This window comes from Arvicola amphibius, chromosome 1 (genome assembly GCF_903992535.2).
Source record: "Arvicola amphibius chromosome 1, mArvAmp1.2, whole genome shotgun sequence".
In the NCBI taxonomy this organism is placed as follows: Eukaryota; Metazoa; Chordata; class Mammalia; order Rodentia; family Cricetidae; genus Arvicola; species Arvicola amphibius.
The window spans coordinates 49292952-49307521 of record NC_052047.1 but is presented as its reverse complement, the minus strand read 5'-3'; the positions used below and the strand labels follow the sequence as shown (position 1 = coordinate 49307521).

At 43.1% G+C, this 14570-nt stretch overlaps 1 protein-coding gene across 3 annotated transcripts in view; it reads right to left on the bottom strand.

Moving 5' to 3' along the window:
* The window catches only part of Ppargc1a (PPARG coactivator 1 alpha), a 102620-nt gene extending 88705 nt beyond the window's left edge, over positions 1–13915 (bottom strand). For 2 of the 3 annotated variants that reach the window (XR_005284681.1, XM_038323041.1), the window contains exons 1-2: positions 13749–13915; positions 8608–8787 (exon numbers count right to left, since the gene is read on the bottom strand). Coding sequence is in view for 2 of the 3 variants with exons in the window: in XM_038323041.1 (XP_038178969.1) it covers positions 8608–8787; positions 13749–13796 (228 nt within the window). In the remaining variant the exon portion in view is untranslated. Of the gene's footprint in view, positions 1–8607; positions 8788–12723; positions 12944–13748 lie in introns of those variants that run through there. The other variant, XM_038323053.1, reaches the window with a different exon arrangement.
* Between the last annotated feature and the right edge of the window lie 655 nt (positions 13916–14570).

The window sequence follows — 14570 nt, the reverse complement described above, 5'->3', positions numbered from 1 at the left end:
TGCTGTAGGAATGAAGAAGGGCAGGTACACACACTGTTATCTTTAGGACCTAAAACCGTGTGACTACTCTGACATTTTGGGAAAGAGAAGGCGTCGAAGTATCACCTGTGGTCATTTGGGGACAACTGGTTTCAAGGATAAGAAGTTGCTTTTGCTTTGAGATATTGTGTCCTTGCCAAAGCCCTGCACAGCATCTCACGGTGGCGGTCTTTCGGCTTCCCCTTGCACTCACCCTGCCTACTTACAAATCAGCATCTTTGACAGCAAAATGAGGTCTCCGGTTTTGCCTTCCACTTGAATCTCACAGGGTGCAATCTTAAAAGGAGGCCTGAGAGGTTAAGGAAGAAGATAAAACCGGGCCTTCCAGAATTGTTTCATATCACCGGCAATTCATTTTATTAAACCCACAATAAAAGTTTTCATTGCTAAAAGAATAGGCGCATAATTATGGGGACAAATTAACCTTGTTAAAAATGTGAAGTCTGGGACAAGGAACTGTGCAGGAACAATTTGGCTCTTGGTTTAACAATGTGATAATGTTCATCATTGTATCTGCTTTGTGGGTTCCTCTCACACCGAGGTGAGCCATCTGCTGGGCTGAACTTCTATGACAGCAGACATAGCTAGATGTTCATATACAAACACACACAGCATATGTATGAGGTTACCACACAGCACCCAGGTGCTGTACATAAGGACTGTTTGCCCAATGCAGAACCCAGAAGAGTGTTTGCTTTAACCTAGATGGATAGCTTTGAAGTAACACAGAGAGTCCACTGATTCAACTTCAGGATTTTCTTCCTGTTAATCTGGGTCTCCACTTACCTTTCTTTCTTTCTTTCTTTCTTTCTTTCTTTCTTTCGGGTCTGTGGGGAGGGGAGATGATGAGTATAGCGCGCGCCGAGCAGTCGCTCGCTCATTAAGCAGTAATTCCTTCTTTCTTCTTCTACTCTTCCTCCTCCCTCACTCCTCACTCTCCCTCTCCCTCCTCCCTCCTTCCTTCTTTCTTTTCCTTCTTCTAATCACTATACATATCCAAGCAGAGGAATGTTTATCTTTTAATAACTCACTTGAGATTCTGGGAAACCAGAAAGCACCACGACAAACAAATGGCTCACTTACTTCCTAGAGCACACAGAGTGTCTGACATGAAATGTCTTTTAAACTCCTCCCCAAATCTCTCTCTCTCTCTCTCTCTCTCTCTCTCTCTCTCTCTCTCTCTCTCTCCCTCCCTCCCTCCCTCCCTCCCTCCCTCCCTCTCTCTCTCTCTCTCTCTCTCTCTCTCTCTCTCTCTCTCTCTCTCTCTCCTCTCTCTCTCACACACACACCCTAACCACTACTCTAAAGTTAAAGGTGAGGACCAGGCTCAAGTTGGTAGAGTGCTTGCCTTGCAAGCAGGAGACCCTACATTCAATCTCAAGCCCTGCCAAAGAAAATGAGTGAGCAATAAAAAAATTAGTGTGCTTAATTAAACATATAGATTCCTACTTTACAAACTACAAAGACTAGGAACTGGACCGGCTCTCATGATAAAGAGCAGCCAGCCTCAACCCTGGTAACTACCATCTTCATTAACAAGACCCACAACCGAGGAAGTATGTGCTAGTGACCCCTGGCCATGCAACCTGCATCCTGTGACTTGCTATTTATTAGCAAGGGTGGATGCCAAAAGACACAGCCCTGTGGGGCAGAACTCCTAAGCCGTATTTTTCCAGTGGTCAGCATAATGGCAGGGAGAAAATAGGGTGATAAACCAGATGTTCCCTAGATAAGCCAGATGTTATCAAGCCAAGAAGTCTAAAATAGCATTTACCTAAGGTGCATAAATGAACACACACACACACACACACACACACACGAGTGTGCGCGCATACACAGGCTCAACCCCAGTTGGTCTCTCTGCATGATAAGCTTATAATCGGAGTTGCAGATGCAACAGCAACAGATCCCATTGTTGGTTTCTGATTTGTGAGTCTCCAAGACGAACATCTAACTGATTTATGCTCAGAATTTGAAATTTTGTGGTAGACTACAAATGCAAAGATAAGTACAACATAAATTTTTAAAATACTCCATAAGTCTCCGTGAGCTTCAACATTCTTCAATGTTCTTATGTTACAGCCAATTATCTCCCCACTTAAATGGCTATTATTTTCTTACTTGAAGTCTATGATCTCTGAAAGTGTCATTACAAAGTGTGGCAAAAAATCTGGTTGTGGGTTATAAATTTAATTTAAATGGCAAACATTTATTGATTGCAAATTGGAAATCCTAGAAATCTTTAAAAAGTGATTATTGTAAATGAATCCACTCTCTCCACACAACAAAGAAGAATTTATTCTCTTGATGATTAAATGAGTGTAAGATTTTTTTTTTCTTACATACTTTGTTTTGTTAAAATTCCAAGAGGTTGACCATTCATAGAATAGTCTTCCTGGTCACTGTCACAGTCAGAGGCAGGAACTCATTGCCATGGAAGGATTCAAAATGTCTACCCAAAAGACAAGAGAGTAAAACAAGACATCATGTAAATTTGTTGGTTAGGGTAAAAATGGTCTGCTTGAGACAACAGGGAGATGGAGCATTCTTTATAAAATGATTTCCAAGTCTAATGAAGTACTTCAGTTTGCAAGAGTGAGCAGTCACGTGGTCAGGAGAGGTACGCATGAAGACCCAATTCCCTTTGGAATGTGTTCAAGTCAACATTACCTGTCGCCTCCTTCTATATATAACTCACATTGTCAGGGCCGATGGAATTTTTCTGCAAGGTTCTTTGAGTCTTTTCCTGGATGTTATCCCTCTAACCCTGTCCCTCCCATGCCCAAGCACTGCACACAGGCTCTCTAGCTTCTGCCTTCTTCCTTGTTGCCTCTACCAGCATGATTCTCTTTGATACCACCTCCGTCACACTGGTCTCCGGTGGGACATTAGTTTCTATCATGCAAACTTGTGAATACTTCCCAATGCAACATGGGACCCCATAATAGTACAGCTATTCTACATCTAAACTTATACCACAGCTTCCCATGAGTCTCTATGCTATTTTGAGTGAACCAAACTCTTCGCCTCCCTACTCCCTAAACCCTACTCCCTAAAAACCTTTCTCTCATTCTCGCACTAGCCTTGATGAATCTACTCTGCTGTTTCCTTCCTTAGCTAGAAATACACACAGTCACAGCACACACACACACACACACACACACACACGTAAACATTGTAAGTGTTACAGCTCTGAGGGAAAAGGTAGCCTAGAGGTTGGAATTCAAGGAACACTTCAAAAATCACACCACACAACAAACCTCACACAAGAGATTTATTGGGAAAAACATAGGAGGTGGTTGCCTCTGCTCCAGTGAGAAACAACAAAGAACTTAGTGGCAGGCAAGCTTATACAGGGTTTCTTAGGGGCAGAGTTTTCCAGGGTTGAGATTGACAAGTATTCAAGTACTGAGCTTGGAGCAATCTCAGGGATTGATGGGATTTTAAATCCTAGAATTAAGCTCATGTTTTTTTTTTTTACCTTACATACATGATCATGCAATGTTTGCTAGTTGCACACACACACACACACACACACACACACACACATATGTGTATATATGTGTATATATATGTATGACTATATGTGCTAGATAATATTATTATGCACACATATGCATATACATGGTTATATAATCCTGCCTTATTTTTCATTTGTTAATATATAAAAGTATACATACATTTGCATATATATATACATATATACCTGTAGCATTGTATTGTTGACTAATTGTTTTATTTTTCCACATTTGATCACCCAAACTAGATTTAAATTTCCTTAGAAAAATAAAGAGAGGTTCTTTTCTAATTCTATAGGTATTGACTTTCTCACTTATAAGCTGGGAAACCTTCAGTGAAGATAATCCTTTTGTAATGCTAAGGGTCTGCTGAATTTACCAATATAGGTTATTTTAAGTTTTGATATATACATAATATATACCTGTTATTGAAAATGTTATAATATAAACAGAAGACCACAAGAAGAATTATGAAAGTCCTCTATGCTCTTATCAGTATTTTGAGAGCTCCCATCATACACGTCTTTGTCGGCAGACAGGAGATCACCTTCCACACAGACAATAAGGAGCCACCGCTCACAGTTCACCTACACTAGTTCAGAACCTCAAACCTCACTGTAAATTGCAGTCATTACCAAACCTGAGTGCTGGCTGCAGCTACTGGGTGTTCTCCACTAGCATAGGCTGCAAGCAATGACCTCCAGACACTGCATTCCCACATACCAGTGTTCTAAGGAACCCTGGGTAGCTGCATTCAGACGAAGCAGATGAGTGAATGAAAGGCATCTATTCACCCCTATCATGGAGGCATTAAGTCAGGTATTAAAATGAAGCCCAGACAAGGTGGCTCATAGTGACCCAGAAAGGCCCGGGCGCTAATTAAATGAACCCCATACCACCCATCTTTATACAACTCTGTGCTGTAAAGGCACGCCTTTATTCTCCACCACACAATGTACAAAGGCAACCAGGGAAGGAAGCCACGTTGCAATATTCTAAAACATAAATCTTGCTCCCAGTCTGTTCCGAGACAGCATCCTGTTTTCCTTACGCATGGATCAGGCACTGGAGGCTGTCCTTATCGGCTCCATGCCCTGTGTCCCAAAGTGGCCTCTGGAATATGCTGGGTCTCCAGCATTTACACATCCAAGTAGGGGTGTTGCAAACACGAGTTAATTTGTGGCCAGTGAATGACTCAACCAATTAGATGTTGTCACAGCTGTCGTCACAGGTAGAATCTATTCTTTCATAAATTGTGAGTGTGTAGAAATATGCATGTTTGCATAAGGTATTTGTGCAGTGTGTGTGTGTGTGTGTGTGTGTGTGTGTGTGCAGGTGTCTATGTACATTTACATGGAGACCAGAAGTTGATATCAGGCGTTACCCTAATCAACCTCCACCTTAGTGGTGGCACAAGATCTCCCACTGAACCTAGAACTGACCAGCTGACTAGCTGTCGGGCTAGCAGGCTCCTGGGAGCTTCTTGTCTCTGCCCCCAAGCACTGCCACAGGCCGGTACTCCCATGCTTGCCTTCTGACACGGGTGTTGAGGATCCGAATTCAGGTTCTCATGCTTCTGAAGCAAGCACTTTATCCCCTGAGCCATCCCCCAGCCTTTCAATGCCATTCTTTCACTGGAATTCCTTCTTCTATGTTAGTGATGTTGAGCAAAATCTAAAGTCATGCACGTATGGTGTGCTAGAGACTGGAAGGAAGTGGATACTCCACACTCCCAGCACTCAGCCTCCCACGATGGCTCTGCTGCACCATCATCTCAGCCTAAACCTCACGCTCTGCTTTGATTACGATTGAGAACCCCGCCGCTAGTTTTCAGCCATGTCATGAGGGTGTGACTTGAGTCGGGGGGCGGGGGGGGAGGAAATGTTTAACTCCTCAAGAGCTTAGTTTATCCTGTGAGGCAGAGGTACATAATAATGCTAACAGTGGACAGATCGGCCCAGGCGGAGCCGTGGCTGGTTGGCTTGCTCAAGGCCAAGGCCTTCTCAAATGTGATGAGGCAGGGCTTGGAGGAACAGGAGAAGGGGAGCAGAGGAGGAAAGTCCACGGGAGTTGGTAGCCCTGGGAAACAGCTCTTGTGAGAAGCTCCTTTGGAAAAGGGCCAGGAGGCTACAGTCCAGGCAAAGGGAACTCTGTCCCTGAATATGGAACAACTCAATTGTAGAATTTCACGAATGTTCACTTTTGATCCCATCATGGGAGGGATGTGTGTGAGTTAAACACTGGAGGACAAAGAGTGAAGGCGTCAGCACACGTGGTGACAGCACTCATGACCCTTCGGCTGATGGTGACAGGGTTGCCACATAAGACCTTACCCTTTGCCTAGACAAAGAAGAAGGGATCCTGTGACATCAGAGAAACTGCTATGAGCCTCTGTCAAAAAGCCACTCTTATCCTCTGTCACTAAGAGAATACCTAGCACATGAACCCTGAGGCCCAGATAGCTCTGTAATTTTCCCTAGAGCCTTATTTTTCACATATCCAACACTGCTCTATATTTCATTTCAGAAATCAGACCAAATCATGTTTACATTTCATAAAGGGGACTTTTAGTGATTCAAGCAACAATAACAACAACAACAAATAATAATAATAATAATAATAATAATAATAATAATAATAATAATAATACAACCAGGGCCTGTCAAGCTCGGCACCAATCACCAAACAGCTCTCTTTTGCAATTGGCTGTTCTACACATTATAGGGTATTTAGTGTCATTCCTGGTCTCGACCTACTAAATACCAGTGGTATCACCTTGTCACCTACTCTTCGCAATCAAACATACCTCCAGCCACTGTCAGATATCCCCTGGAGGTACAAAATCGCCTTTAGCTTAGAGCCATTGGTTTAAAGTGACCTAATGAGAGATTAAATTAAATGACCCATGTATTTTGGAGCATTGCGAACAATTCTATCAGTGTAGGAAGTTATATAGGGAAACAAAAAGAGTGTTGTAGCAGAGATTAAGCATTTATATATAGACAACCGGCTGACTGCTGAGCCAAAGCTCCTGAAGCTAGAAGTCCCCGCGCAGATTCCACAACATGAAATAGGGGGACAGAAGGTCATGGGGAAAGTTCTGAAATCAGCCTCCCTGGGAGGTAATGATTACCACACTGCCTACCCCCACCTTTCAGTTATCCCCAAACCACCATCTACAAAATGTGTGGCATTCACCCAGTGTGGAACAGCCATAGCTGGTCACGAGACAAGACGTCTATGGAGACGGACGTGTTTTAAAAGAACGGCTAATTTAATGCTGCACGGCACCAAATGGGCCTGCAGCCTGACAGGTGTGCTGGCTGAGGGACACTCCGTTCACCAGTTCTAACCAGCCACGTCCTTATGTGAACTTTCCAAGACCAAGCTGAGAAGCCTGGGAAAGTATAAGCAACCACAATTTCAGTGTTTCCTCCTCCTTGCTCACTCCCTGGCCCTAAGTTCCCCACCTGAAGCTTTCTCTTAAGACCCACGTAATGTCCCAGGCATGTAAGAGAGTCGTAGCTATCCATAGAACTGACAGGCACCTCGGCTCACCAGTCACCCAGTGCCTCCACACAGGCCAACACAAAAGGGAAACATTCTGTTCTATTTTTAAGTATATTGAGCAAAGAAGCAGCTTGATACATCATTGCAAAGGATGGCTGTCACCCAAGAATCACTGTCTCCCTATTTTTGTCAATGATATAGACTTTGAAATCAGATAAATTTAGAAATTCAATGTTAGGTTCCTATTTGTCAACTGGGTGATTTTGGTGAAATGACTTAACTTTCTTTGAAACTCAGTGCCTGTGTGTGTAAAATGAGAATATATACATATGTGGAAATATATGGAATAATATATGAAAAGAAAAGGTTGTTTTGAAGGATGTCTGTGTGTGTGTATGTGTGTGTGTGTGTGTGTGTGTGTGTGTGTGTGTGTGTGCATGTGTGTGTGTGTCTGTGATGGCATACAGGAAGCAGGAATGTTCCAAAATGGTAGCCATCATTGTTGCTAATTGTTGCTCATTGACATTACCATCTTTACCATGCACACATTCAACAATCATTTATTTGTACAGCGCCACCTATGCACTCAGTGATAGAAAAACTGAATTATTATTTTAAAAAAATGTGCTCTCTTGAAGAATGGAGATTCTAATTGGATAAATGGGAAGACAGCCAATCATATACTGACCAGTGGCTAACAGAAGTCTTGTGCGCAGCCTGGCACAGGGGGGACTCAAAAACAGACGGTGGTGATACCGATGCCGATTTTGATGTCGCAAATTAGTTGATTTGGCAATTTGCACCCAATTCACTCGACACAGTACTCCCTGAATGCTTATCACTATAAGAAATGATTTATTTTCAAGTCAATGAGTCCCGATCTTGTGAGAGTGAACCTCGTTTCTCTGAGTAACACTTTAATAGGAGTAGATTAACATTCTTTATTATAGGGTAGGCTCATAATAGGCGTCTAGAGTCTGGGAGGTAATTCTCACTACTGAAAGGTAAATGAATTTTGACTAATTTATAAGTACATACTAGATTTTTTTTTGAGTTTAGAAATTTTCCATCATGCGAGAAAATTAGGGGTATGAAGCAATAATATAATAGCAATAATCAAAACTGTTCACCTGTTACAAGGTAAAACAAACGGCGAAAGACGTTAACCCCTTCGTGAAAAAGAAATGCCTTCTTCTGTACTCATTCCTATTATGCAATATTTGCTGTGAGGTCCCTTTCCGTGGGAACAGAAGGGAGTCAACAACTTCACACCTTTCTCGGCCTTGTCCCTAAAGCTTTCACAACCCCTTCTATTTCAACACAGTCTAACCCACTCTGCTCTCAGTCCTTAGCGCCTTAATTCTACAAAGCACCATTTTCCAAACATTGTCTTTCCATAACATAGAAACCCTCTAGCTGTGATGATAAATTTCCTACTGGCAACCACGTAAGAGCACATACATGTCCAGGTCTGGCACCACATGAGTTCAGCACAGGCCAAGGTCAATGAGAAGTTACATTCTCCAGAGGAGACGCTTACCTCAAATATATTCGCGGGCTCATTGTTGTACTGGTTGGATATGATTTCTGATTGGTCACTGCACCACTTCAGTCCACCCAGAAAGCTGTCTGTGTCCAAGTCATTCACATCGAGTTCAGAGAGGTCAAGTTCGGGAAGATCTGGGCAAAGAGGCTGGTCCTCACCAACCAGAGCAGCACACTGTAGGAGGCAGCAAAGAGAAGACCGTGGTTAGTAACAGCAGGCATTTGCTACACAGCAAAGGCACGTGATAGGAATTAAGTCCGGTTAATTCAGCCACAGCGCCAAGCTGGCCGCTAGTCTTTAATCGCCAAGGGAAACACCTTCCATTCTTCAGTCTCTTAGCTCACTGGGAGGATTCAGTCGAATTTCCCCATCCAGATTCTAACCCCAGACCCAAATTAATTACCATGCTTGCATGAAAGCTTCCTTGAGTCTTCCAGTTAGAAACCAACAGGATGTATTCCTACCTCTAGGATAGCTATAGTCAGTGTGTTTCAAACCTTCTTATAGTTAGCTATGCACATGATTTTATTCTGTCCTTATCAGAGGACTGGTTTGAGAGAAGTATTCAAGTGGCTTTGTACCTTGGGATCCACCATCAGATGTAATGAATATTCCTATGAACAACTGTTCACTGAGATAACTTAAGAATTAGACTAGGAAAACTTCCTCTGTGCCCACTCCCTTTAAGTATAATAATCCATAGCATTCATTTAGCAACTAATGATGCAAGTCCTCTGACTCATCTATGGCTCTCTTGAATTGTTATTTAAATCATTTACTCTCACTTGACTTTTTATGCATTCCCTTGCTTCATCCTTAACAGGTCAAATGCAAGTTCCTTGAGTTAAAGAACAAAATGCATGATTTTTTGATGTGACCTTTATAGTCTTCAATGGGAATACTTTGCAAGGTGTGTGTGGAGGGGGGGCAGGGGATTGGGATCATCTGTCATCTAAAAGAGAAAAATGAAAGTACTGTATCATGGTACTATATTTTGTATTTCATGGTATTATACTTTGCGTTTTATTTTAGTATGTCAAAAATACATTTGTGGTGAATTTAAAAATGATTGAACTTGTATGGAGACATAAAATGATTACAGTACATTGAGAGGTTTAAATGCTTATCAGGAAGGCTATTTTTATAACCTTTTTCAGGGTTTAGAAAGTCTTTCCATGCTCCTGACCTATTGCCTTCTGAGGAAATCAGAACCCCTTACCAATGAGATGGTCTCCTATATTTTATTGGCTAATTAGTTGTTGAACCAAGCCTGGGTGCTCTAAAGAGTGACGAAAATGCTTACTCTGGGGCTCTAATGACAGCAGAGTCACCACAACTTCATCCTCTCACTGGCCGTCTGCCTGAATCCAAGCCCTCACAGGCAGAGATAAAGAAGGCCCTGTGCCTTTACTTTCCAAGGTTGCAGAGAGAGATTCAGAGGTTCCCATCCATGCAGCAGGGAGACATAAAGCCAATGAACTTCCCTGACATTTAGATTTTGAGTCCAATGAGTTTTGCTCAGATTTGATTTTGGGGACACCCCTGTCATCGCTGGCAGGCTGTATGACACAGGTCAAGTGCAGCAGCACCATCTGAAGCCAGATGCTGAGGAGTAAGCACTGGGTAATGGGATCAGCAACGGAGGAGAGGGAGGACAGAGATTGCAGATCACTGCAGTTTCTGAAGAAGACCACCAGGCCCCAGAAGACCCCCAAAGGCAGGTACATGGCCACACCAAGAAAAAAAACTGCTGCCAAAAAAAAAAAAAAAAAAAAAAAAAAAAAAAAGGCTTCATTCTCATCTTGTTGGGCTTTTCTTTCTACTATCTGAGTCAGCCCAAATCTACAGGTCAGAAAACCTGGCTAAGTTTGTAAGCAGAAGCCAGGCTGAAAGCTGCAGATCTTGTCTCAGTGCAGCATGAGTGTTTTGTTATGGCTATAAGATGCCCGAGACTCCATTCTTACCCACACTATGTATCCTCAGATCACAACCCCTTTTCCTTAACTCTTCCTCAACACCGTCAGTGCAGAGACAAGAGGAAAACTTTGTCAGCAGTGTAGAAAACCCACACAGGATGTCATGGGTGGAGGATCCCTTCAAAATACTGAAGTACCACAACCAGAGAGCATCCAGATGAAAACTGAGGCAGAAGACAGCCTGCTCCAACCTTCAACTGCTACTCCCAAGTCAGAGCACACGGAAAGCCTGTTTGGGAATGGTAAATGGACACACTGACTTGCGGGAGACAGCTTCTTGTCATCTCTCTTTAACTGCTCTCTCTCAGCAAAACTAGTCTAAAGACCCTTTAACTTCCAAGAATATATGTGTGTATGTGTGTATAAATATATGCGAATATAGCATCTGACAACTATTGAGCAGATAATATCAGCTTGTTGTTTTAGTATTCTCTTTCCTTGGGTTCCCCCTTCCCTCTCCTCTCCCTCCTTCCCTCTACTTCCCTCTACTTCTCACACACTGTTCATGTTTATTCTTACATTATGGCTTAAAATAGTATTTGTGCTTTGCCAATGTTGACATCCTGATCAAATCAATGCTTCTGAATGTGGCCTTGTCCCACTAATCTAAAACACATCCGTCGAAGCAATTGCTCCTGTTACTAATTCATATCTGGACTTGGACAATGCCAGGCTCAGCAGGCTGAGGCCAGGAACTGTCCTTGTTTGACATGCTGCCATTGATGGTGCCCCTATACATCTGTAACAGGTGTGCCTTGCGAGAACCCACAGACATGATATTCTCCTGCCGCTTCGCAACTGTGGCAGCGATTTCACAACTGTAGCCTTCGTTTTACAGTAAGATTTAAGAGGCTGAAGCAGTCACTAACCACAAAAGGCTAATTATTGTATGTTATTTCACCCCAACAGACTTTTCCCTTAGCTAAGGAACAGACAATAAATTAGCTTAACTGCATGGATGATAATGATTCATTATAATTAAGTATAATTCTCCATTAACCTTTCAGAGGTTTTGGTGCCATTGGTGGTAAATTTTAAAGAGAGAGAGTGGACTCTGAGGCATTAATTATATTAATAAAAAAATCTTAACTTCTGATAAAAAACATGAGTTGAGAGGGGAGGAGGGATTGAGAGAGAGGCAGTAAAGAACCACAGTCTTAGGGAAGCGTGTCATGTGAACGGTCTCTATCCATCTTAGTAACCTTATTGTGCATCACCTCCATTAAGCTGTGAAACACCAGGGACTCTGGGTAGCTCTGGTGATTTGGGCTTTTATTAACCAATGCACTGTCCTGTCATTATGTGCAGAAGGGCATAATAGGTTTTAAGATGACAGCAAACATTAATGATTCAAAAAATGAAAGCTGCCCACGCTACCTGCTGCTTGTAATATTTCGACAGGCCAGGGTGATTCCCAGAGCCACAGCCAGGAAGGCACAGGTTTCTAGCAGCTGGCTGTCTACTATGTGACTGCCCAGTCACAGCTGACCCAAGACTCAATCTAAGGCTGGACGCTGAGCCCAAATTCCCTCCTCCTTAAGGAAAACAAACAAACAAACTTAAAGCGGTAGTTGTAAATGACTAAGAAGCTTATTCGCAAACAGCTGCAGGAATTCTGACCATGGTGGCAAATCTCCTACATTCCCTTTAGATCAGCTCTTCAATCTCTGAGCAGCATCAGGAACATACAAGCCGCAAAAATGAAAGTGGATCGAGGAGACCCACGGTGCCAGCCAGACAACCACCCACGGGATACTCTAGCTACTCCAGCAATTAGGACTTTGAAGCCATTTAGAACTCAGACTCCCAATAGCCACAGGACACATGAATTATCCATATCAATTCCGCCTTACCAAGAAATCACAACAAGATAAGAATAATTATAACCCGCAAATCCGATCTGCCAAAGCCAGGAGACGGCAAACGGAGCCAACATCTGCAAACCCAGCAAAGAGTTAAGAACCCAGGACACGCCTGGCTAGATAGGAAAAATGCATTCGCAGGCGGCCTCGCCAAATCATTTTCCCTTTAGATGTGTATCGCTGCACCACACGGACATCTTATTTAATCAAATCACGTGTGGCACTTGACCCTCCCCCTTACCCTACGTGCCCCCGCTACCGGGAGGAAGCACCATTGTTAGTTAGCAGCTCCGATCCTCCGCGCAATTCAATTCGGGTCCATCTCACCAGAGTCCACAAAAGTTTCACTTGTTTTCCCAACTTGCCCAAACTTTCCGAGAAACATTCCCATTGTACTGAATGCAAACACGCCGAGGTCCTCTGTCCCCAGCTAGACTCCGGAGATTCCGAGGAAGCTGCTTGTGTTTTTTCCTCCCCTGTATGAATTGTAGCCAGCAGAGACTGTGGAATTGATGTATTGCGGTCTATTTTTACACAAGCAGTGAGTAGCTCCACACACACGGTCTGCATAAACTCCATTCTCTCCCAGCTTCAGGCAGCTCTCCGTGGTACAGAGAAATTTAACCATTCGGTTTCTCGCCAGTGAAGCAAACAGAAAGCCTTACTCTCTTAAGGCTGGGATTTTTTTTTTTTTTTTTAACTCGCTAGCCAACCCTTTCAGCCACACACAAGTGTTTTAAAGGAAACAGCACCGTCGTTTTGTGTTCTGTGGGAAAAGCAATATAGCTCAGCCCCAGCAGGATTATTTGGGATCTTGTAAGTTCTCTGCTTAATGAACAGAGAGAGGAGGGCGGAAAATAAAAATTCCCGATGAGAGTCAAAACGGACTCTCTTTGAACAATCCATTATAATGTTTATCTTCATTTTCTTATAAATAGAAATGGCATTTCCCCAAGCAGGCCACTCAAAACTGGAAAGACTTCAGCTCCTGATTCATATCAATATCTTAGAGCATAAATATTGCATATGAGTAGAAACAGAGCCAAAGGCACATGGAGAGAGTTTCTAACTGCTACAGATACTGATGACAGCAGCTACGCTTTGATTTGCTCAAGGCATCTTCGAGCCACCTTAAAATAGCAAACTTATTGGAGTTAAGATAAGATCGAGATTCCCCCTGCAAAAGCTCCCGCCGGGCTGCTTTCTAAGTCCCCTCCTTTACCCTAGCCCATCCCCCTCCAGGAATCATTGCCTCTGAGGGAAGCTCCCGGTCCTGCAATGCCCAGCCCCAGCTCACCTCTATGTCACTCCATACAGAGTCTTGGCTGCACATGTCCCAAGCCATCCAGCTCCTGAGTGACGCCAGTCAAGCTTTTTCAACTCCAATCCACTCTAACACACAGCGCACACTCATGCAGGCAACCAGCCCCTTACTGAGAGTGAACTGAAGGCACCTGTCTTACTACAGTCCCCAGTCACATGACAAAGCTATTAAAAAGTAGGCTGGGCTGTCACTCACCCAGCCTCCCTTCTCCTGTGCGGCTTGCTGCTCAAACTCCTGACGTCACTCCAAGGCAGCCCTCTGCCTCAGTGAAGTAACGCTTAGAGGAAAGAAAAAAAATAGAAGAAAGGAAGGAAATACTTGGCCTTTGAGAGGTTTCGAGCATCACACTGTGACTAAAGCCAGCTTTGAATGCCACCAACTCTTAAACCGGAGCCCTGGTCATATAAGTAAAATCTCTTTCAATCTTTTTTTTTTTAATTTATTTTGCATCCAAAATAAGCAAGTAGCAAATATCCCCTGTTACATGACAGAGTGACTACACTCTTTCTCAAAACGTGTTTTCTTTAAGGACTGCTTTCCAAGTGGACCCAGACTCAGCTTGGAGCTAAAGCAAGAGTCTCACATGATACATTTTTATGAGATTTTTTTTTTCCCTTTTGGGGGAGTGTTTAAAAGCAGCGAATCAGCTTCTTTTTTCTTTTCTTTTCTTTTTCTTTTTTTTTTTTTCTTGTTTGGTCAACAAAATAGCCCCATTTGTTTAGGTTTAAACAAACTCCTCCACCCAAAATCAGCTGTCTCCTTGGCAGTAGACAATGCAGGCTCCAAAACTGTTAC